Genomic DNA, 24656 nt, shown 5'->3' on the forward strand with positions numbered 1-24656 from the left:
CACACACACACACACACACACCATCCCAACACATGGAAAGGTTTTGTTTAGCAGCCTCCGCCCAGTAATTGTTCTCGTTCTCTCACCTCGGTCTCTCAGGCTTCTTCTGATCAACATGTCTATCTGCTCGTCCTCCGTCAGTCCTGCGACATAAGACTCCGCATATTCAGACGCATCATCAGCACCGTGATCTTCTGCAGGCTGGGGATCATCACGTGGAGACATAAACACAAAAGGTTTTAAGATTACTATTTGAGCCTTTGCCGTTCAGATCCCACATCAAGCGTTTCCAAAATCCTTTCATTCCTTGATAGTGTTGTACTTCCGAGATTATCAGCACAAGTCCAAAAAACCATAAAACTAGAGCCCGACCGATAAGGGATTCTTAAAGCCGATAACGATCAGAATATTGGGTAATTTTAAAAATCCGATTTGCTGATATATAATTTTTTGTCTTTAAATCCAGAAACGCGTTACATAACAGATTTCTCTAACATTGGTTATTTGTAGTTATTTATGAGTTCTCACTAAAAGAATGATAATAAATTCGAGGAACATCAACATATATTACATTCTGATAAATAAAATGTGTGAAAAATACAAACTTAAGATATGAAACTTAAAGTCCTTTAAACAAAAACACAATAACAACAAAAAAATATCAGTGTTGCCAACAGGGACGTTGTAGAGCGTCCTCTGGTGGACAGACTATGCAACGCCAACGCTCTTAACATGGTTGACAGTCCGTTTTTATTTTTTAAATATTAATTTATCAGAATTATTTTTTTAATGGGCGACGCTTGATGCTTTCAATTTTTGTCACTTTTTAGATATTTTCAACACTACGTAACACTAACTTAATAACTTTAGTTTTACAGTTATTTTTGAAATTTATGGTCAATAAACCTCAGTTATAAGAAATTATACCTAATGTTTGAGTTAGAAAAGCAGAAATTGGGAATTATTTAGACAAAAATTAAAGGAATGGATGTTGATGGATAATCACAGACTGGAATATATGTCAACTTTTACTCAATACTATTTCAAAAACACTTAAAATTCAAATTCAAAATTAATGAAAGTAGAGATTTGTACTTGCCATAGAGAGTTGTGTAGAATCAGTCATGTTATTTTGGGGGAATTGGGAAGTTAAAAAGAACATTGATATAGGAAAATGGGCCATTTTGACCCAAGGACACCAACTCTGCCCCGCTGCTTGACGGCCCCTTGTTTTACGACCCACCCTTGTCTTGTTTAAACTTCCTCAAACTTCTCCAACAAAGGTCCTCAGGACTCACCTCCTCCTCCTCAGTGGGCCGCTCAGTTTCTCTTTGCCTGGTTCGTCCTAAACACAGTTAAACAATATTAGAATATTAGATATTATAAGACGGAGCAGCCACCCGGCAGCAGGGCCCTCTTTACCTCGGTCATTCAGGCTTCTTCTGATCGCCATGTCTATCTGCTCGTCCTCCGTCAGCCCTGCGATGAAAGACTCCGCATATTCAGATGCATCATCGGCAATGTGATCTTCTGCAGGCTGGGGATCTTCTGAGTGTTCTCGTCTAGTCCCGCTGTAGCCTACACACACACACACACACACACACACACAGATATATTATTTACAGATTAAGCCAACAGTAAGCAATAATGTATGGCTTTGTGTGCTTCTCATTTCTTTTGAGGGAGTAACTTTTACACACACACACCTAGTTATTAGGATAGAAACCTCTCTGGAGGATTATTTGCACGTTTACAGAAACAGATTTTTTTACAGATTTATTACATTATTTATTTCCAGATCATATCCAGCTGCTATCCAAGCATGTAATAAATCCTCTCCTCTCCATCTGTCATGTGTTGGATCTAAACATTTCTGACAGCATTGCATGGTTTTGCCCTCGGTGGATTTAAATTACTCAAAGTGGTCAAAGTAAGTCGGTATCCCTTTAATAAATTATTTAAGTATACACTATTCTCATTAAAGTGTGTTTTCTCACATACCTGAGGAGCTGAAGAATACACTTGGCCGTGGAGCATTTAAATCTGAAGATACAAACTCTGATGGACACACACACACACACACACACACACACACACACACACACACACACACACACACACACACACACACACACACACACACACACACACACACACACACACACACACACACACACACACACACACACACACACACACACAGTTAACAGGTTGCAGGATGAAGAAACTCCGCCAACAAACATCTGTATTTAATAAAAGCAACACTCAGACCTGCACACTTCTTCATGATGGTCTTCAGTGGTCCCCAGGTGTAGAGCAGACCCACCAGGATCCCGGCCAGGTGGCCAACCAGAGAAGTCCTGAAGGAGAGCAGTGGAGAAAAATAACAACAACACTACAACCAGTACACATCTTGTGGTACACTCTGGAGTGGTTCACGTTGCTCTGTAGTTGGTAGAGTATCTCACCCGGGAGCAATGAGATAGATCAGCAGTAGCTCCGCCCAGCTAGCGAAGCGGTTGGACACACGGATATGCAAGACGTAGGTCACACCACCAGGGTTGTAATGGTTGCTGACCACCTTCAGAGCAAACAGCACACCTAGAAACAGAGGGAGCATCCAAGGATGTATCATAAAACATGTGTCTTTGTCTCGGCTGTTGATGTGTTTTCCTCTTTTTTACTAACTGTGTAGTTGTTGTCCAACTTTGTGTGTACTTGTCTTTTTTTTTTGAGCCGAGCTGCCCGAGAACGCCAAATTAAATCAACGGATAATAATGTTGTGTGGTATAAGACTCAGGGATGGATTTCAGGAGGATGGTTAGAAGACACAGCATACGTTCTATGTCACCCAAGCAGGTTTCGGAAATCAGAACGTTTTAATTACATGAAAAATAATTTAGCTCCGACATGTTTAAAATTACAGGTCCAAATTCATATTTTCTCAATTTTTTTCAAGTCAAACCCTTTTTTGTTTTTACAGCTGCAACTAACGATTGTTTATGATTATAGTCTGCATATGACTTAAAGGATTAATAGATCTATGGTTTAAATATCACATTTTATTAAAGGTGTGTAAAATGTTGGTCTTTAAGTGAAACATGCACATCACAAAGCACCAGTTGACCTATTTTAATGTCTTGTGTTGTTCCACCAACACTGTGGAACTCCAAAAGATTCCCTTTGCCATGATGGGAGACAAAGAAAACCAGCATTCACATCGTAGAAGTTAAAGGGTATTACGAGTTCCTCCATGGTTTCAGCGCAATTTCGTTTTTTGTTGATCCGCTCGCCGCCTGCCCCCTGAATACAGGGAGAAAAAGCCCGGTCTCGGGAGACAACACAGGGGTCGTAAAGGTCAAACCAACACTAGAGGCACAGGATAGGTGTCACTGCCAGATGTGAGTCGAGTGCATGCGTCGAGTAGCATACACGATGCTAACGGGAGACTTCTGTAATGTCAACACAGTCAAAATAGACCTACTTAACAAAGATGGTTCACTGCTGGCTACAAGTTAGCATCAAACACTACAAATGCTGTCAGATGAATGGCGTTTTGAGCTAACGTAAGCAACCAAACAACCATAGATAGCTAAAAAGTTTCTAAAATGATTCCCATCTTATGTTATTGTTTGTAACGAGGAAAGTTTCTTATTTCCTAGATTTCACAAATTTCAGTATGACACGTTTTGTCGTAAACCGTTTAAATCTGAGCATGCGCGACTCACATTTGCACGTGACTCACATCGGGCCGTGACAATAGGACCCAAAATACAACAAACCACTCCAGCCAATCAAGATAATTGGGGTAGGGGTTAGTGACAGTTAGCAAATCCTTTCCACGGAAAGCCTTTACTCTCCCTATTTAGCCCCATCGTGCTGGATTTGGTTGCAGTTCCACTAGTGGGGTTCAACATGAAATATAAGTCTATAGTACTTTTGGACTCAAATCTGCACTCGCCTTACATTGGGCAGGGACAATGACAGTTAGGGAAACATGGGGGGCGAGCTTGCTCCGTTTTTTGGGGATTTTACACACAACGTCCAGATGTGACCATGCAGGAACTCCGTGCGCCTGTAAGTGATTTTTAGTGATCATTTTAGGCATTTTTGCTTCAAAAAGTCACTAGAAAATTCACCAATTATCAGAGTTGTGGCTTGTTATTTTGGTGCATTTATTTATTTTTTTAATCTTTGAAGATTTGAGACTTGAAACTGTTCTTACCCGAGAAGCCGACAGCACACTCGTCTCTGAACGCCTCTAACGAGTTGGAGTCCTCAACGAGTTTGGTCAGCGCCGCCTGCAGCAGCAGGTAGACGGGCCCGTAGAGCAGGAAGAAGACCGACAGCAGATAGAGGAACCAGGCTGCACCCAGACGGCCCTCCAGCCTCATGCCTTTCCAGATGAAGGACACCATGTTGAAGTAGAGGTGCCAGTCGTCCATATGGTGCAGCGGGGACAGGAAGAGGCGACCCCAGTCCTTGTCCCAGTACACACGTTGGAGGCTCACGCAGGCCTGAGGAGAGGATGGAGAACGAAGGAATAACAATGTTTTACTGTCATCAGGGTAGAACGAAGGTCTTTCTGAGATGTGTTGTGGTTTGGGTGTTTTGTCTTATTGTGGTAGTCTCTTTTCCTGTCTTATTGTGGTAGTATGTTTCCCTGTCTTATTGTGGTAGTCTGTTTTCCTGTCTTATTGTGGTAGTCTGTTTTCCTGTCTTATTGTGGTTGTGGTAGTCTGTTTTCCTGTCTTTTTGTTGTAGTCTTTTTTCCTGTCTCATTGTGGTAGTCTGTTTTCCTTTCTTATTGTGGTAGTCTGTTTTCCTTTCTTATTGTGGTAGTCTGTTTTCCTTTCTTATTGTGGTAGTCTGTTTTCCTTTCTTATTGTTGTAGTCTTTTTTCCTGTCTTATTGTGGTAGTCTGTTTTCCTTTCTTATTGTGGTAGTCTGTTTTCCTGTCCTATTGTGGTAGTCTGTTTTCCTTTCTTACTGTGGTAGTCTGTTTTCCTGTCTTATTGTGGTAGTATGTTTTCCTGTCTTATTGTGGTAGTTTGTTTTACTGTCTTATTGTGGTAGTCTGTTCCTGTCTTATTGTGGTAGTCTGTTTTCCTGTCTTATTGTGGTAGTCTGTTTTCCTTTCTTATTGTGGTAGTATGTTTTCCTGTCTTATTGTGGTAGTGTGTTTTCCTTTCTTATTGTGGTAGTCTGTTTTCCTGTCATATTGTGGTAGTCTGTTTTCCTGTTCTGTTTTCCTGTCTTATTGTGGTAGTCTGTTTTCCTGTCTTATTGTGGTAGTCTGTTTTCCTGTCTTGTTGTGGTAGTCTGTTTTCCTGTTCTGTTTTCCTGTCTTATTGTGGTAGTCTGTTTTCCTGTCTTATTGTGGTTGTCTGTTTTCCTGTCTTATTGTGGTAGTCTGTTTTCCTGTGTTATTGTGGTAGTCTTTTTTCCTGTCTTATTGTGGTAGTCTGTTTTCCTGTCTTATTGTGGTAGTCTGTTTTCCTGTGTTATTGTGGTAGTCTTTTTTCCTGTGTTATTGTGGTAGTCTGTTTCCTGTCTTATTGTGGTAGTCTGTTTTCCTGTCTTATTGTGGTAGTCTGTTTTCCTGTCTTATTGTGGTAGTCTGTTTTCCTGTCTTATTGTGGTAGTCTGTTTCCTGTCTTATTGTGGTAGTCTGTTTCCTGTCTTATTGTGGTAGTCTGTTTTCCTGTCTTATTTTCTTAGCCTGGTTTTCTGACATGTCTTGTGACTTTGTTATATTTGGGTCTTGTTTCCTGTTTTACTGTGATAGTCTTGTTTTCTGTGCCGTCTTGTTTATTTTACTTCCTGCCTTAGTTTTCCCGCCCTTGTCTGATGAATTTCACCTATTTCCCAGCGTAACTGAGGGACAGCGCTACTGAGATTACATGTTTTAGTCTATATTTTTGATAATTTCATCAGCATTTTGCCTGGTTTTCGGTCATGTCCTGTGATTTTGTTATTTTTGGTATTGTCTATGTTCTGTTTCCTGTTTTATTGTGATAGTCTTGTCCATGTTAACACACATGATTCACACAACATGCTATTGCTCCGTCCTTGGGTTCAGATACTCAGCGTTCAATAACCAGTTTATATACGGAACGAGTCATAAAAATGAACACTGTAATTAATAGTGGATGGGTTGCTGGTGAAATAACGTATAAGTATTGAGAATATTACTGTGAACAGAGCAGAGAACAGAGCTTCTGCTCCTGTTGTCATTAGATTCGATGTCTCACAGAAAACAACGTGCACACAGTGCAGTGCATGTAGGAACATGGCTGCCGGCGCCACCGGCTGGAGACTGGCCGATGGCTGGTGTGATCCCATCATAAAATAGTCTGGGGTTTATTAGCTGAGTTACATTTTGTATTAATAACAAACTACAAACCGAAGTTGTTAATTAAAATTGAATGCCGTAAAAACGACAAGTCTTGCTTCCCTGAGAAGAAGTTGAATTGTTGAGTTTGTCGAAGGCGGAGTTTAAGAGATATTCCTAATGTGCTACTGACCTTTATCGGCGGAGCAGCAGGGAACACGTAAAGGTACACGTTGAACCCCAGGACCGCCAGCGTGACTGCTGGGATGTTTCCCAGACCCTCGTGGAACAACTGGACCACCAGGATTAGCAGGCCCAGCTGGAAACTCCTCTGCATACTGAAAACCACCTGGGGGGGTCCAACGGCCCGGCGTGAGGATGTGGTCTTAATGCAATGATCTGGTCAATTTTTTATTAAATCTATCTATCAACAGTAGCCTGTGTATCTAACAGCATCTATTATCCTTCAACAGTATCTATTGATCGATCTGTAGTATCTATCTACTGCAGCATATGTGTCTAACTAACAGTGTATCTATAGTATAAATCTATAGCTAACAGCATCTATAGTATAAATCTATAGCTAACAGCATCTATAGTATAAATCTATAGTTAACAGCATCTATAGTATAAATCTATAGTTAACAGTATCTATAGTGTAAATCTATAGCTAATGGGAACTCCCTAATGATAACTGGCTCTTTAACTGGCTCTGAGATTTTGTTTTAGCTTGTTGGTAAAAATTCGCCATTTGCCGAGTAGAGCTGCGTGTGTGTGGAACAGCGCGCGTGGATGAGTGGCCTGAAGTATTGCTCTCTGCGTGTTAACGCACACATCTTGGCTCAGCTGTGTGTGTGTGTGTGTGTGTGTGTGTGTGTGGAGCGCTGGCATCGCTGATACAGATACAGAAGACAGGTGTCGTGCCAATGTACGTATCCCCGCCAGGATTTGTCTCCCCTGGCCGCGGGAACGCGCACGCACTCAGAGTGCAGTTTCTGCGAATTGCTCATGGTAGACAGGTGAAAAAAGTGGTTAATTGAAAAGCCATGTTAAACTAAATTAAATTAAAACCGAAATCACGTTAGGGGACACATTTTGCTATCCCAGAATGCATCAGACGGCAGATAGCTGCTGTAGTTGTTTTTTCTTCTTTTCGTTGTTTTATGGGATTTGTAGTGCACAAAACGTAATATATAGCCTACACAATACAGTAACGTGAGTAGCCTATGTATTTTGTTATTTTCCACCTCTGCTATCACACACACACACACACACACACACACACACACACGAATATAAATCTATATCTATATATCTGCGTGTTTCTCAGTACTATATTAAAGATGTAGCATAGTTCATGAAAGGCATTTTATAAAAACTAACCTAGTTGTCAAAATAAACGCCCATTCGGACATGTTTACTCCTCTTCCTCCATCTTTGGATAGAGGCAGCTGGTCCAGACACGGTGGAGAAACTCAGCTCTGACTATCAAAGGGCTCCAAAAGCAGCCGGAAATGAGGGATTAAAATTATTATAAATAAGAATCCATCGGGATTAATTTAACATGCGGTACTCACACTGCGTCCGCCAACGTTCAGCGCGCATCCAGACCGGATCCACCAGGGGTCTGCAGACCGGATCCACCGGGGATCTGTCTCCAGACCGGATCCACCGGGGAGAAGCAGAAACGAAACTTAAACCTGATCCTCACAAAGCCCTGCAGGACTCACAGGACCAGTGCTGGAATGGAGCCGAGTACATGTACTCAAGTAGTGTATTTACGTACAAATCTGAGGTACTTGCCACTTTCTACTTATAATATTGTACTTTTTACTCCGCTATATACATCTGACAGCTCTGTTGCTTAACACATTAAGATGTGTTTTTGTCCCAAAATATGTTTATTGCTCAAACCTCATAAATGATTACAGGCTGTAATAGGAATAACAAAAGGATAGCAGGTTTCTGGCTTTTTAAAACAGAACAAAAACACATACATTCCCACTCATTCAACCCATTAAGATGTTTGAACACAACACATTTAGTTTATAAAAGATTTAGTGGATAAAAGATGTTTTATTATAAATTAAACTAGCCATTTAACGGCCTACAAGTCCATCAGAAATGATTAGATAATTAATAAATGGACTATTTAAGATATAAAAACTACTGCAGTACTTTTATTTTAAACAGCCCAAGTACATTTTTCTGATACATCATTTTACTTAAGCAACATTTTCAATGCAGGACTTTTACTTGTAACGGAGTAGTTCTCTTTAACAGTGTGGTCGTAGTATTTTTACTTATGTAAAGGATCTGAATACTTCTTCCACCACTGCACAGCATGCTCTCCATTCGCAGGTTCTTTTAATCATTTATGCACCATTTACATTAGTCCGCTTTGTTAAAATAATCTTCATTTCAAACCGTCTAATGCATTAGACGGTTTGAAATGTAGATTATTTTAATACATTACATGTACATCTTACATGTAAGATCAGCAGTGGGGGAATGTAAGGCAAGTAAATGTACTTGACTACTGTAGCTTAGATTTTAGGGCAAGGGTACTTGTATATAGAAAAGTTTTTCCCATTTCATGCCACACGCGCGCGCGCGCACACACACACACACACACACACACACACACACACACACACACACACACACACACACACACACACACACACACACACACACACACACACACACACACACACACACACACACCATTAGTCTGAGATAGTATCTTCAAAATATTGAGAACTTCTCAAACTATACTAAGTCATTATTTAGAGATTGTCATTATTTTGAGTTTTTCTAATTATTTTAAGATCTCATTATTTAGATAAAGTAATTCATAGATACTGAGTCATTATTTATAGATGGTATCTCGAAATAATTTAGTAGCTTAAGTTCATTATTTATAGACAGCTTACTAAATTATTTAGAGAAACTAAGTCATTTATAGATGACTAACTCATTATTCAGATAAACTACGTCATTTAGAGATACAAAGTCATTCAGAAAAACTACCTTTAGTATCTCATTAGAGATACTAAGTCCTTATTTAGAGATAATAACTCCTTTTGAGAAAATACATCATTTAGAGATACTATCTCCTTATTTTAATATACTAACTCATTATGTAAAAAAAATTACATAATTTAGAGGTACTCATTTAGAGATCATAACTCCTTGTTTTGAGATCCTAACTCCTTATTTCTAACTCTAATTTAAAGATACTAACTCCTTATTTAGAGATCCTAACTCCTTATTTAGAGATCCTAACTCCTTATTTAGAGATCCTAACTCCTTATTTAGACATACTAACTCCTTATTTAGAGATCCTAACTCCTTATTTTAACTCTTATTTAGAGATCCTAACTCCTTATTTAGACATACTAACTCCTTATTTAGAGATACTTACTCATTGTGTAAAAAAAAAAACATAATTTAGAGATCCTAAGTCCTTGTTTGGAGAAAGTACCTCATCATATAGAGACAGTTTCTGATTATAATGACTTCCAGGGTCTATTTATCCTCACTGGACCACGGTCTCTGGTGTTGACAAGTGTGACGTCACTCCTGGGTGTCGTTAGGTGGGGCGGGGGCTGCGTTGTTGCCATCGTCTTGCGGGGGACGCGGAGACTCTTGCACACCGTTCAGATTTGGATTAAAACACGGATAACATTCAGATCATCCCCTCAGTAAAGGATCCCGCTGTTCGCCGTCTCGAGTCAACATGGGGAGCTGTTTAACCGTGGGGCCGAACGAGGCTCTGGTGGTCTCCGGTAGGTGGTCCGGTCCCCCCTTCCGACTGAGCTAGCTAACGAGGCTAAGCTAGCTGTCATTTCTAAGATCACTTAGCTAACGAAGCTAAGCTAGCTGTCATTTCTAAGATCACTTAGCTAACGAAGCTAAGCTAGCTGTCATTTCTAAGATCACTTAGCTAACGAGGCTAAGCTAGCTGTCATTTCTAAGCTCACTTAGCTGGCAAACAAACATTTAATCTACTCTTGTTAGTAAAACAAGAGTACATTAAATGTCTTTTAATGCAGAAATATTAACCCGGTTGCTAACGTTACCGCATAAAGCCACCGAGGTAAATCAGTGTTAGTAACGTCAATAACGGTTTCGCTAGCTTTACTTATAACCGTTATGCTAACGTCGTTAGCATTCGGCAGCGACGCTACGTTAACGTTATTAACAGGTAATAATGAGCTAATTGTCTCATACACTCCGACCCATAGACATATACACATATATAGTTATATATGTATATATGTCTATGCTCTGACCAGCCTCACCACACTCTACAGCAATCAATGTCCACCAAAATACAACACAATGTAAATTATTCTGCAGCATTTGAAAGCAGAAACTAAAATCTGAATATAATCACACCGCTCTAAAACGAGATTATGAATTAGCAGACCATCTCTGTACTGTCAGACAGAAAGTAGAGATCTGAATGAAGTTCATGCTCAGTGACCATAAAACTGACAATACTAACAGGAAGACGCAAAAATCACAACAACCAAACAAAAATATGTGGTCACTGTTCACTGAAATAATGAACATTTAGTTTAACTTTAATTTCAGATTTCAGAGAAAAAAAACAAACAAACATTGGGACCATAGACTGTTAGTATAAATAATCTAGGATTAACACACACACACACACACACACACACACACACACACACACACACACACACACACACACACACACACACACACACACACACACACACACAAAATTTGTGGCGATAGGCAATATAGTCACAGATGTTAAAGCTGTGTGGAAAGATACCAAAATACAAAAAATAAAAAAATTTAATTTGCTCATCTGTGATGTGTTATGTCCAAGTTTTATCTCTGTATTGCCACCAATTTGAGTAGAGTTTTAAAACTAATTATCCCTAAATTAAAAGTCTTGAATCCACGTTCAATAAGGTACAGCACACAGTTTTAATTGAAGTAACTGTGGTATTGTTACTGAAAATGTATCCAAGTTGCGTTGTCTTAATGCAACTGTTGCTCTTCCCTCAGGTGGTTGTTGTGGTCCTGATACAAAGACCTACGCTGTGGGAGGCTGGGCCTGGGCTTGGTGTCTCATCTCGGACACCCAGAGGTGAATTAACCATTAAAACATAATGTCCATTTATGTTCTGTTATGCGCATGGAGATGGTCTTTTTGTAGCGTCTTAAAATGTTTCTGTACCAGCAACTTCTACTCACAGATAAGTGGATTATACTATTTAAAGTGCTCATATTATGCTCATTTTCAGATTCATTAATGTATTTAGAGGTTGTATCAGAATATGTTTAAATAAAAAACAAAACATTTTTTTATTGTACTGCACATTTCTGCAACTCCTCTTTTCACCCTGTGTGTTGAGCTCTCTGTTTTAGCTACAGAGTGAGACATCTTACTTCTGTTCCCTCTTTGTTGGGAGTCACACAGTACCTAGGTAAGGACTACTAGCCAGTCAGAAGCAGAGGATGAGGGCCCTGACAGTACCTAGGTAAGGACTACTAGCCAGTCAGAAGCAGAGTATGAGGGCATGTCACGTTAACAGCTAGGCGAGCATTATAAGGTGTGTTACAAAGTGGCGCACGCTTGACTCTGAAGGAAAGGGCTACAAGGGCGCCATTTGGAGCAGGTTGTGATCAGTGTTTTCTGTTGGAGATGGTAAGTCCCTTCGGGGGGGGGGGGGGGGGGGGGGGGGACTTTGACCTATTTTACTTTGTAAACCTATAACGTGCAGAAAAAATATATACAACACAAAAATGAAAGGTAAAAAGCCAAATAGCATAATAGGAGCACTTTCAACCCCTCTGTCCAATCTTATTTGAAGAAAACGGTCAAAGGTTTTTAATACAGACCACAGCTGAAATGGGCTTTTGCGGTCTTATTTCCTCAGGGGAGCCAGTCCCATTATCTGCACTCAATCTGAAGGCAAGTAGAGAGAAAGCTGTTCTACCATTTCTGTTGATTACACAGTGTTGTTTCTACTGTTAACAGGTACAAAAATCTATTTCAGCATACACATTTACACCAGGGTTATTATAGTAAACTAAAACAAGCAGTAACAAGGATTTAAAAACTAAAACCTTAAAAAAAAACTGAAACCAGGGCGCCATGGTAGCTCCCCTGGAGGAACGTGCGCCCAGTATAATAAGTCTCAGTCCTTACCGCAGTGGGCTGGGTTTGAGTCCAACTTGCGGCCCTTTGATGCCTTTAAGTCCCCCCCGCCCCCCCATTTCCGGTCTTCAGCTACTCCATCAAACAGAGCCAAGAAAGCTCGCTCTCATCACTTAATATTCCAATCTTGATGGCACGTTTGTTTCCTCGCTGTAGGATAACCCTGGAGATCATGACCCTGCAGCCCCGATGTGAGGACGTGGAGACAGCCGAGGGGGTCGCCATCACTGTCACAGGCGTGGCTCAGGTAAGACCACATCCCAGACACACACATGGACCAGGTCTAGTTTACTGACTTCCTCTGATATCACTAGGTCTGCACATTGAACCTCATTTTATTCTTATGGAAATGTTTCTCTAGCGCTGAAGAAATACAAGTAAAGAAAGCTGCAATCTTTGTCTTGTTTACATGTTCTCTAAGCAGATAGTTCCTGATCTAAGTAACTTTTTGCAAAGAATAAGTTTTATTTTGTCAAAAGTTGTTGTGTTGTTTGTGTTGAGAGAGCATTAAACATATGAGAACTTTGGCTTCTCTTAACTAAATTTCTTTTATGAAATGCATTTTTAACATTAAGGAATCAAAACAATTGCTATTGGGACCAATAAGTCAGCCAATGTATCAGAACTAGTATAAAAACATAAATAAAAACCCAACCCTTGTTCCCATATTCCTTGTTTATCTTATATAGCTGACGGCCAGACTCCACCTACACAATTAACACCCGTCTTGTTGCTTTTTTCTTCTTCTTTACCTTCAAATGGCTACAAAGGCTGCATCACAAACCTTCTCAATATTACTCAGCATATCACAGCTGGAAATGGTTCTATTAGATTAAATGAAATGCCTCAAAACCAAGACTTGCCGGATGTGTAACATTACTAAACAACGGTTTGACTCAGCTTTAGGGGTATTTTGAGGGAGCAGATAACTCACATACAGCAACAAGATGTTAAGGGTTTTGGTCCGTCAGCAGGTGTGCTGACCTCACTCTGTCTTCTTCAGGTGAAAGTGATGACGGAGCACGACTTACTGGCCGTAGCTTGTGAGCAGTTCCTGGGTAAATCAGTCATGGAAATCAAAGCTGTGGTTCTGCAGACTTTGGAGGGACATCTGCGCTCCATTCTAGGTATGGACTTTGATTTAATTTGACCAACCTTTGACCCTGTTTACAAGTTTTAAAATGAGTTGACAGCGTTAAATACAAGTTTAAATGATTACAATTTGACCACATATGTTTTGTGCGGAAACGCCAAAGCGCCCTGATGCGTAACAGGAAAATATGTCATCGATGCAGGATGTGGTTTTCTGTTTTAGTGAACGCTTGCCCACATTGTGATCCCATCACTCAGACCACTTGCTGGGATGGTTGGAGATGCATTGGACCACGTATCTTCTGTAGTGTAAATGCATTCTTATGCGTCCCTGACAAGGATCTAACAGCGAGTTGGATGAAGTGTTGCGTGATCGTCCAATGCGTGTTTGCGTAATAACTGGCCGGGCTCTTTGACCTTCTAGCGGAAGCAACGTAGGCAGAAACGAAGACGGGGTCAGCTGAAGACGCCTGATAGACTGAGGCATGTCTTAAAACCCTTTCTAAACAGAGTCATAGTTTGGATTATTCCACCTGAACCGCAACTAACAATTATTTTCATTGTCAATAAATCTGTTTTTTGTCACTTTTTCCAATGTTTTTGTCTGGGTTCTGTTTGGTATTTTTCTTCTTTCCACTCCACTTTAAAAAAAACAGTTTTTTTTAAAAGACATTTTGTCAATTTTTTAAATGTTCTTGTATCATCCCGCCCCTGATATGCTATCCAATTGAGTAAAAACACCCAAATTCAATGAAAAGTAGTGAATCGATCACTTATTTTATGGATAATCCACGTGATGTTATTTTTTTTGTCAGTGCGGTTGAAAGAAACCCACATTTTCTGACACAGAAACGTTTTGAAAACATGTCAAACATCATTGTCTCAACTCCAGATTGATTTCTGGCAGCAGTGCAGTATTTGTCATGCATGTTGTCAGAATGGTCATTTTGATCTCTTTAGTTGAAGGATTGTATGTTAAAGGGTAAAAAAATAAAAATAACCTGCTGTCCTCGTTTTTACCAATCCAAAGAGATATTGAGAAAACATAAAAAGGCTGCCAGTTGGTAAAAAGTGGAATTTTGAATTGAGAGGTACGCATGGAATGGACATGTGGGACGGACATGTGGGACGGACCTGTGGGACGGACCTGTGGGACGGAGATATTGACGTTGTCTCTCTTTTACAGGTACCTTGACTGTAGAGCAGATCTATCAGGACAGAGACCAGTTTGCTAAACTGGTGAGGGAGGTAGCAGCGCCCGACGTGGGAAGGATGGGCATCGAGATCCTCAGCTTTACCATTAAGGTGGGTCCACGATGACGTCGCTCGGACAGCAAAACCGGAATACTGGAAGAAAATGCTAACGTTGCTACTGAGCAGAAAAGTCAAAATAATACAGTTCAGCATGGACTTTGACTCCGATACGAAAAGAAAACAGCACATAGCAATAAACATGCAGTCTCACGACGAGAAAGAAACCTTCCCTCCTCACTCCTGGTCTCCTACGCGGCACAATTAGCAGAATGTAAAGCACCCCATGTCTGTGTAGTGCTAGCTGTAGTGCTAACGATTTCCATTGTCAACATTTAGCTAGTCGATGTCATGAAGTAGGTTTTGTTTATGTAACATTAGGCGGGAGAGACGGCAGCGTTTTACATGACTGATAACGAGGAAAGCCAGCAGACTCTAGCAGCTATGAAAACATTTACTACAACATTGTTGATACGACACGCCCGTAGTAACTGTAGCTGAGCTGTGGACCGATACACTTTAATACCTCTCCTAACTTTATCATCAGTGCTGCACAACCAATCGCAATGTTATTTTGTATCTGCTTACGCTTCATCGGAAGGGAATATGTTTCCCAATAATGCTCTCACACAAACCTTTAGTCTGGGATTGTGAGCGCTCTGCTGTTTCCATATCGGTCTGACACATGAACCACCGTTAAGAGCCGACATTTGGGAAATGCCGTGTGTGTTTATAGGCCGAGCAGTTCTGTAGAAGCCACACCAACATGAGTCAGCAGCCATCCGGTTTTTAATCTATCGAATGTGTTTCATCTACCGCGGAGGCTGCTGCTCATTAGAGACGTCATCTCTGCTGGCGGGAGACCCCCCCCCCCCTGCAGAGTTGACTGCTGTTGATGAGAACTAATTGAAGGGTGGAGCAGACACAGCGGCTCTGAAAGCCCAGAGTCCGTTTCCCCAGTTAGCTCATCAGTGGAGGCTTCAAGACATTAGCTGGTTGTCTATGTCTCACACACACACACACACACACACACACACAGATTTTTTTTTATTATTGTGTCATTGCAATAACAACTGGCACAATAAACACATTATGAAAGGCTGTGACATATCGCAGTTTTCTACCAATGTTTTTCAATTTTTTTATCATACCTTTTTAAATTCAATGTTCAATTTGTACAATTACAGGACGTTGGAAATGGTTGCCTTTCATTTGTTTTGAATTCAACAAGCAATTTGTTGTACTTTAGAAGTATTCTGAAAGCAGCAGAAATGCAGAACTGAGTACACTTTATGCCGCAAGTAATTTCGTTATCACGATATTGAACAACTTTGTCACATATTTTCTCATTCTGTGCAGACAGACAGACAGACAGACAGACAGACAGTCTCCTGTGGCTTTAGTGTTTGCAGGAGGCTCCCAGGTTGACCTGTTTGTGTGTGCTTGCAGGATGTGTACGATAAACTGGATTACCTGAGCTCCCTTGGCAAGACCCAGACTGCAGCTGTCCAGAGGGACGCAGACATCGGCGTGGCTGAGGCAGAGAGGGATGCTGGGATACGGGTAAGCAGGTCCTAGTGTGTGGGAGACGCTGTGAAGTGGATTCTGTGTGGACAAAAACAACAATTGAACACAGCTTTACTTCTTCATCGTGTTATAGGAAGCAGAGTGTAAGAAGGAGATGATGCACGTCAAATTCCAGGCTGACACCAAGATGGCCGATTCCAAACGAGAACTGGAGCTGCAGAAAGCTAATTTCAATCAGGAAGTCAACACTAAGGTGGGCACCTGAAGTTTAAACCTGACTAACTGTGAGGGGGCATGATCACAGGCACTTTTGTAGTTTAAAAAGAAAAAAAAGTAGAGGCAGAGTTTTAAAAGAGCTAAAAAAAAGCAGCCGAGAGCGTAGAGCTGGGCGATAATGGTGAAAATCAAATATTACAATGTTTTTGACCCGATAACTTGATAATGATATCAGGAGGATATGTAGGGCGGACTACTGGTGCTTTCACAAAATATTTACATGAGATTTGTGATAAATCATCAGTAACGTGGATATAATGAATAAGTGGGTAAAGGTAAACAATAGAACAGTCTGGAAAAGACAACACATACGTCATATTACAATATCCAACATCTAAGATGATATTTAGTCTCATATCACAATATCAACTTATATCAATATATTGCCCAGCTTGTATCTTTAGTTGTTATAACAGCTATGTTACAGTATCCATATGTGGAGTGCAGACCACAGCGGTAAAGAGAGCTAGAGAATGACCAGAGAGAGGGAGCGGTGCTGCTTTAACGTTAGATAAAACAGCGAGTTCCATGAACAGCGTGCACCCGGTCCCGTCATATGAAAGAAAGAAATCCTTTATCAGGAATAGTCCCTTGAGATGTGACATCTCGTTTTGAAGGAAGTCCTTAAAAGGGAAGAAAATAATAAAATACAGTACATTCCCAATTAGACAAAACAGTTAAAACAACTTGAGGGGACATAAAAAAAAACAAAAAAGCATACATCCCAAAAATACACACATACTGACAAACAAAAACAAAAGCTCTCCATCACACCAAAATCCCCCATATCCTTCCCATTCCAACCAATAAATATTAGACAATAAACAGTTAAGTTAATAAAGACAGTTTGAGAAAGATGGATAAAATATACATATAGTAAATACATACATACATACACACACAATTACTTACACACATATTCATACATACACACTGTACGTGCACATACATATACATACACACAAACAAATAATAAAAAATAAATTAAAAGTATATGATTCCCCGTGCTCCGACACTAGCACAACTTTATCTACCTTCTCTAGTTTTTCTTGTTGTTGTGGAACCGACAGGTCTCGCTTTGCTGCTTATCTGGTCAGCTGTCCAAAAAAAAAAGCGCTTGACATAGGGCATTTTTTTCAGAAAAGGTTTTTAACTTCATTAAAAAAGCTTTTGAGCTGCTGAAAAACGTTGGCGGCGCCGTTTACCCCACAGGACTGTAAAACAAATGTTGGGAGCTTAAAAAAAAGAGACACCAAGCGTGAACATCGCCTTAAAGCAGCAACATCTGATGCTAATAAAATGAGGTCAATTCAGAAGTGCACAACACTGCAGTTGACCGTCTTATGCGCTGATGTTTTCAGAAAGCGGAGGCCCAGCTGGCGTACGAGCTGCAGGCCGCCAAGGAGCAGCAGAAGATCTGCCTGGAGGAGATCGAGATCGAAGTGGTGCAGAGGAAGAAGCAGATCACCATTGAGGAGAAGGAGATAGAGCGGACGGACAAGGAGCTCATCGCCACCGTCAAGAGGCCCGCGGAGGCCGAGGCCTACAAGATGCAGCAGCTGGCTGAGGGGCAGAAGTGAGTGAGGAGGGAGAAGCCAGCGGTCAGAGGGGCATTCAGACAGATTCAAGAGAGCTTTTTTCTTTTTAACCATTATCACCAATCGGAAGAAACTGTACGATCACAGAGATCTAACACTTTGACAACACAAGTCCACACTCCTGTTGCTACAGCAGCCGGTAGTTGACTTAAAAAGCGAGGAATTAGCGAGTTAATTAGAATGGAGATCTGAAACATCTAGTATAGATTTAATGTCAAAATGCAAAACACTCCAGTAGCATTATCGAGGGCTGCAGCTTGTCTATAAAATATCCATAAATGGTGAACGATGTGGATCAGTGTTTCCCTAAACCCAGAGAAGAAGTCCTAAAAATGTCTTGTATTTGTCCACAAGACAAAGATATTCAGGTTACTGTCACAGAGGAGAGAAGAAGAAACTATATAACATTTGACAATCTGGAATCAGAGCATTTTTTTTAATGCTGCTTAAATCTTAAATGCTGACTCAAACTGCTTAAATCAATTATTAAAGTAGATGGCAATTTGTTTAATAGTTGACAACGTATTGATTAGTCTTTGCAGCTAAGGCGGCCGCCTAAGCAACACACGCCTGCCGCCTAGACTACGTTGTCAAAAACTGTCACGCCAATTGTCATGGCAGTGACGATAAAGTGGTTTCGAAGTTGGTTACAGTTTTTCAAAACTCCACACAGACCGCGTTAGCTGCAATGTGATATTAATGAAGACACAACAGGGGTTTCTGTGCCCTGATGACTGACTGACAGGCTCAGATTGTAAGCCCCCCCCCTTCACCACTACCACCACCACCTTAGCTAACAAGTTATGAGACGTGTTAAATGGATGAATCAGATATCAGTTAATTTATCTTGTGTGTTTCCCCCCCGCATCAGGACGAAGACGGTGCTGATAGCCCAGGCTCAGGCAGAAAAGATCCGGAAGATAGGCGAGGCGGAGGCTTGCTCCATCGAAGCCGTGGGCAAGGCGGAGGCAGAGAAGATGAGACTGAAGGCGGAGGCCTACCAGCAGTACGGAGAGGCAGCTAAGACCGCGCTGGTCCTCGAGGCCCTGCCTAAGGTAAAACATAGGATGCTTCTCCAAAAGTCTTAAAAGGCCCACAATGCACCTCCAGCTTCTCTAAAACACTGGTTTGATGGTTTGAAAGAGCTTGAAACTTTTTACAACAAGCATGAGCCAGTGTTACGTCCCGTGCATGGTTAACGCACCAAGTATTAATATAATAATTAATATACTGAGTTTTTCTGTACATGAATTGAAATATTCTCCAATCACTAGAGTTGTAAACACACCGTACGTTCCACCACTTGCTTGCCAAGCGGTAGTGAGAAGATCGATACCACTCTCATATCTGTCTGTTAAATATGAAGATACCGCTGCAATACAGTTAGCTTAGCAAAAGGCTGGACACGCAGGGAAAACTGCTAGCATGGCTGTGTATTAATCTCCTAAATCTGCCCAGCAACACCTTTTAAAATCTTGTTACATCTTGTTTGTTTAATCCCCTCAGAAAGCTGTCACCCAACTTTTAATAGTGGCAGTGTTCGAAGCTCAAACCCAAATTCAACACAGGATCCATTTTTCCAGGCAATGGAACATGAAACCATGGAGAAATTAACGGATAATAACAGCTCTCAGTCTGTAGTCGGGATCACCGCGGTTGCTTCATCTAAAGTCCAAATGATAACTCAATGTGTGTGTTTTTGTTATATTTTTTATGTCCTCACAGTAAACTCTCTTGTGTCTTTGTAGATTACTTCCAAGGTGGCTGCTCCATTAGCCAAGACCAATGAGATCGTCATGCTCAGCGGGGAGGGCGGCCGCCTGACCAGCGAGGTCAACCGTCTTCTGGCTGAGCTTCCTGTGTCTGTCAATGCTCTCACGGGAGTGGATTTGTCAAAGGTAAGCACAACAATAACAACAACAACAACAACAATGCTAGTAACAACTCTCCTAATCCACACGTGGTGAATAAGACAAAAAAAACAACAAAAAAACTTGATTGTTACTAAATCGACTACAAGAACAGCGAGATGAACTTTCTAAATGAAAAGAGACTACGGTCTACACAGTGCTGACACTTAGAGCATTGGGGGGGGGGGTCTGTAGTTGAGTCTGTAGTTTATCAATGACAGTTCAGTCCGAGGCAGCCGATTGTGCGACATAAACAATAAAGATGTCGAATAGAAGCTCCCTGTTTTTATGCATCCTCTGCTTTAGATTGCAGGTTTTTTTGTTATTTGTTTCTAGTCCGAGCCTAAAGGCGCCTACGCGTGATCCACGGTAAAAGCGGTGCGAAGAGCGCTCAGTTCTGCACTCAAAGTCCAAATTATTTCAACTTTGACCTAGTTGCTACCGACCTTTCAAGGCGTTACCAATTCCACAACGTCACAGTTTTGCCTCGGATCGCGTTCAGGTCGTTGTATGTAGCGGCCAGTTGAGCTTTCGGGGGAAAACCCTAAAAAAAGAACAGTGACTGGAGGAGAAACAATTATAAAGTAGGTCATGAAGACACCGTTTGGTTCAGGGTTTTAAAGGCAGGTTGAATAACCCGTCTTCTGTCGACAGATGCCGTTGCTGCAGAAGATGACCGGTGCTCAAGCGTGAACCCGCCTCCTCCACCCGACTCCAGCGTCTCTCGTATGCACTCTGACAGACTGCCTTTCATACACTTGAAGACTTTTGTTGTTTTATACGTCTATACTGTAAACCAAGTGAATTTTTGGAAACCTCTGGTGCCTTACTTTACACAGGGCCAGAATATCTGCATGCACTGCTGCTCGTTCAAAGATGTTTACTTTTGTTTTGTGTTAACATGGGAACATCTTGTTGTTTTTATCCAGGTTAGAGTCATGAAAACACCTAATCTTCTGTATTTATATGTTGAGGGTCCTGCTTTTTCAGACCACGAGGCCTCTGCACTCACTTTTTACATTCCCTCTATTGCAGGCCTTTGTTGTTTTATCTACCTCTTTATTTATTGTTACACATCTGCATTCCCTAGATGATAATAGTCTTTTCTCGTAGAGCTTTCTTTGTATTCTACGTGTTCCACGTGTTTTATTTTGCGTCCCTGATTGATTCTTACAATGCAACAGGTGCTCAAAAATCCTAAAAGAAGCTCCTCTCATTGTGCAAAGTTGGTCTGTTCCCCTAATTCTCAACACACTGTTGATATCAGGCATGAAACACATGATTATTTACATGCTGGCGGGAAAACGGGAAGCAAAATCTGATCTTGTGCTGATATAGTTAGCTTGTAATGTGTTCCTTTAATATTTAGTGGAAAACTTAGTAGTTTCAGCCTTGATTAAGATTGTAAAAAAACGTTAAGTGTGTTAAAAAAGAGAGAGAATAGAAACAAAGAATAACAGGCCAACTGTAGAAATGACTGGCTTGGAGTTGTGTGAGTTATGTTTATATTGGTTATATGTTATGATTATATTGGGGAGAGGGGGGGGGGGGGGGGCTTCATGGGAATAGATTCTAATGAAAGGCTGAACAGCGATGCCAAATAGAATAGGTTGTGTTTTAGTTTGTGTTGCCATCAGAAGCACTTGGGATACTGTACAGTTTATCTGATGATGTATAATTTAATACTACAAATACCCGTAGATGCCAAGTCACGTTCGACAGGCTGTGTCAAACCAAACTCTTCACACACAAACACACTTTCTGAGCAATGTTTTGCACGTTTGCATTGATTTTATTTTTTATTTTTAATAACTGTGACATAAAAATAGTAGAAAGACCTTTTAGCGCAGCGCTTTAACTTATCAAACAAGGTTTTGACTGTTTTAAATCTGTGATATTGCGGTTTGTAAATGTTCAATGTTTTTTTTGGGGGGGGGCACCAAATGTGAAGTAGTTCAGATGTTTTGACGTGTGGTTGTGTGAGCTACGTCTCCATGGCCGGTGTGTTTAACACACTGAAGCTGAGCTATGTCCTGCTGTTGATGGTTCAGCAGCTAAATGGACTTTAGACACCTTAAAAATAAAAATAAAAATAAAATAAAAAGAAATAAAAAGCCATCAGACTCCTTTGACAAAATCAGTCATTTTGCCTTTAAAACCAGGGGAGTTGCTGGTCTGCTGCTGCCTCCATCGGTTAGTTAGCTTGTGTTATTGTGTGACTCACCTGAATCCAAACTCGTACTTTTCGAACCCCAAAGTCACACAGTAACACTAACTAACCGATGGAGGCAGCGGTAGCCCAACAACTCCCGTGTCCTACGAGGTAAAATGACCTTGAAGGGAGCAGAGACGACAGCTTCAGAGTCCCGTCGTAATGGGCTGTCCACATCAAGGTGAAGCTGTGATAATATTCTTAATAAAGCGTACACTTAGATTTTAAAAGGTGTCTAAACTACATTTAGCCGCGTCCACGGCAACATTGTCGCTAACACCGACCATGGAGACGTAGTTTATACAACTCCATTATCCTTTTAAGTTCAGTACATCGGTAAAAAGCATCTGAGGTTTTTTAATAAAAGGATTTAGAGTAGTTACAGTATATTATTGGGCGTACATCCTATGAAATGTATTCATCGACTTGGACGCTAACTTCCAGAAGAACGTCTCGTCTCCCTTCAATATTTTATTTTATTAATTTATTTGACAGGGACAGTGTACATTAATCAACAGTGCTGTAAATGCACCAGAATTAGCCGAAAGGCTATCTTTTCATCTGTTGTCCCTGGACACATCTTAAAATTGTCTCCCTAAAAAACAACAACATACCGTAAAGCGCTGCTCTCACCTTCACTAAACCCAAACTAGCGACTAACTAGTGTTCAGTTTGGACTTTGTATCTGAAGCAGGGGACGAACCCAGTGGTGGTTTTACGTCCGAGTGGACTGTAAAAACTATTAATATATGGGTTTATTTTGGTGGGCTCATCCTCCTCCACAGGCCATTTATGTTATGTATCATTCATTCATTGCTAATATTGTGACTCGACAGATACTGTGAACATATTGATTTGTTTGGCTTGAAATGTGAGTTCAAATACATTTTCCTGAAGTTACTGACGACAACAACAACGCTGCACGTGTCCGACGGCCATGAGTCCCTGAACGCTGTCGCTGCATGTCACCCGTCTGTACCCAAAATCATCTATTGTCAAAATAAATCAGAAATGCCATAATTTATTTATTTATTTGCCATGCAATGTTTATTTTATTAATAATAACTTGTTCTTTTCCCCCACTGACTCAGCCTCTAATCTTTAATGTATGGTGATATATAATTAAAAAAAAAATTGTTTATTAAAAAAAAACCACAACCAGATTTCAGTCATAATCCTTTTGCACATTTATTTTATCTTTTGTAAGTTTTAATTTAAGATGTCATCGGTTTCTGTTAATTATTATGACCATTTTAAGAATGTGTTGTACTTTCTGAAATAGCTTTTTTTGTGTTCGACAACCCTTTCAGATTTCCCAGATCATTTTTAAGTGGTTGAAAGTCACTATAATTACTTAAATATTTGATTTATAGGGATAGTTTAGAACTTTTGATTGTTGTTGTATGAGGTAGTCATGCATATAACATTAATGTCTCTTTATGAAGTGACCTTGGGTGTCATGAAAGGCGCTTTAAATAAAATGTATTATTATTATTTATTATAGTCAGCGATGGCGGTCAGTAATCAACCACTCATTTGACCTTGCAGAACACGGGAGTTGCAGGTCTACCTCTGCCTCCGTCGGTTAGTTTGTTTACATTTGAAATGGTTAGGAACTAGAAAACTAAAATGTGCCATTTTGGAGGCAACAACGCATTCATTGTTCAATTTTATAAGATCTTGACAAAAAGATCTTAGAAGAATTTCTTTCCCCAAAAGCTTTTGTTGTGATGATAAAAGATGGATTACTGAAGTTTAATGACATTGCAACTTTAAATATCTCTCACATTCTCTTTTATGTGGTTAATAACATAAATATAACTTATTTCGGTGGTTGGGGGTGCTAAACGGGTGCAGCATGTGGTCCAGTGGGCCGTGTTGTAGTCTACGGGATACCCAGGTATACGCAGTAGCTACACCCACTAGGACAGCTCCAGGATTTCCATATACCAGCTTATAAATGCCCCACGCCACAACAACAACAATAACATACCGTTTACGTTGTATTTTTGATATAGTTGGAATTGTCATCGGTTATTTTCTTCTTTGCACAGGCTAAATAAATGAATTTCCACTGTTAATTGGTGCATAAAAGTGTATCTGAATACAGTAAATTAAGTCATTAATGCTCTGTTCTCACACACACACACACACACACACACACACACACACACACACACACACACACACACACACACACACACACACACACACACTTCTGAATTTGCTCTTAAAGTTTGGATCATAA

The 24656-nt window shown here is 40.5% G+C and overlaps 2 protein-coding genes across 2 annotated transcripts in view; one reads left to right on the forward strand and one right to left on the reverse strand.

Moving 5' to 3' along the window:
• The window catches only part of LOC117942384 (rhomboid-related protein 4-like), an 8320-nt gene extending 386 nt beyond the window's left edge, over positions 1–7934 (reverse strand). Inside the window, exons 1-9 of the mRNA XM_034867812.1 lie at positions 7912–7934; positions 6528–6683; positions 4226–4517; positions 2469–2601; positions 2272–2360; positions 2002–2058; positions 1423–1578; positions 1299–1345; positions 22–201 (exon numbers count right to left, since the gene is read on the reverse strand). Of these exons, the coding sequence (XP_034723703.1) occupies positions 22–201; positions 1299–1345; positions 1423–1578; positions 2002–2058; positions 2272–2360; positions 2469–2601; positions 4226–4517; positions 6528–6671 (1098 nt within the window). The 5' untranslated portion in view covers positions 6672–6683; positions 7912–7934. The remainder of the gene's footprint in view (positions 1–21; positions 202–1298; positions 1346–1422; positions 1579–2001; positions 2059–2271; positions 2361–2468; positions 2602–4225; positions 4518–6527; positions 6684–7911) is intronic.
• A 1955-nt stretch (positions 7935–9889) lies between these two features.
• On the forward strand, positions 9890–21071 carry LOC117941746 (flotillin-2). The gene is made up of 11 exons (XM_034866770.1): positions 9890–10125; positions 11387–11468; positions 12699–12789; positions 13546–13669; positions 14821–14939; positions 16335–16448; positions 16546–16665; positions 18050–18264; positions 19158–19341; positions 20035–20184; positions 20851–21071. The coding sequence occupies exons 1-11, from the start codon at positions 10077–10079 to the stop codon at positions 20887–20889; spliced, it is 1287 nt and encodes a 428-aa protein (XP_034722661.1). The 5' UTR covers positions 9890–10076; the 3' UTR covers positions 20890–21071.
• The last annotated feature ends 3585 nt before the right edge of the window (positions 21072–24656 follow it).

This window comes from Etheostoma cragini, chromosome 3, assembly GCF_013103735.1.
Source record: "Etheostoma cragini isolate CJK2018 chromosome 3, CSU_Ecrag_1.0, whole genome shotgun sequence".
Classification (NCBI taxonomy): Eukaryota; Metazoa; Chordata; class Actinopteri; order Perciformes; family Percidae; genus Etheostoma; species Etheostoma cragini.

Bases quoted from the DNA above. Each gene is read 5' to 3' on its own strand.
- LOC117941746 (XM_034866770.1), top strand. From the start codon at position 10,077: ATGGGGAGCTGTTTAACCGTGGGGCCGAACGAGGCTCTGGTGGTCTCC. The intron at 14,940-16,334 runs GTGGGTCCACGA...GTGTGCTTGCAG, and splicing joins TCCTCAGCTTTACCATTAAG to GATGTGTACGATAAACTGGA. The intron at 16,449-16,545 runs GTAAGCAGGTCC...ATCGTGTTATAG, and splicing joins AGAGGGATGCTGGGATACGG to GAAGCAGAGTGTAAGAAGGA.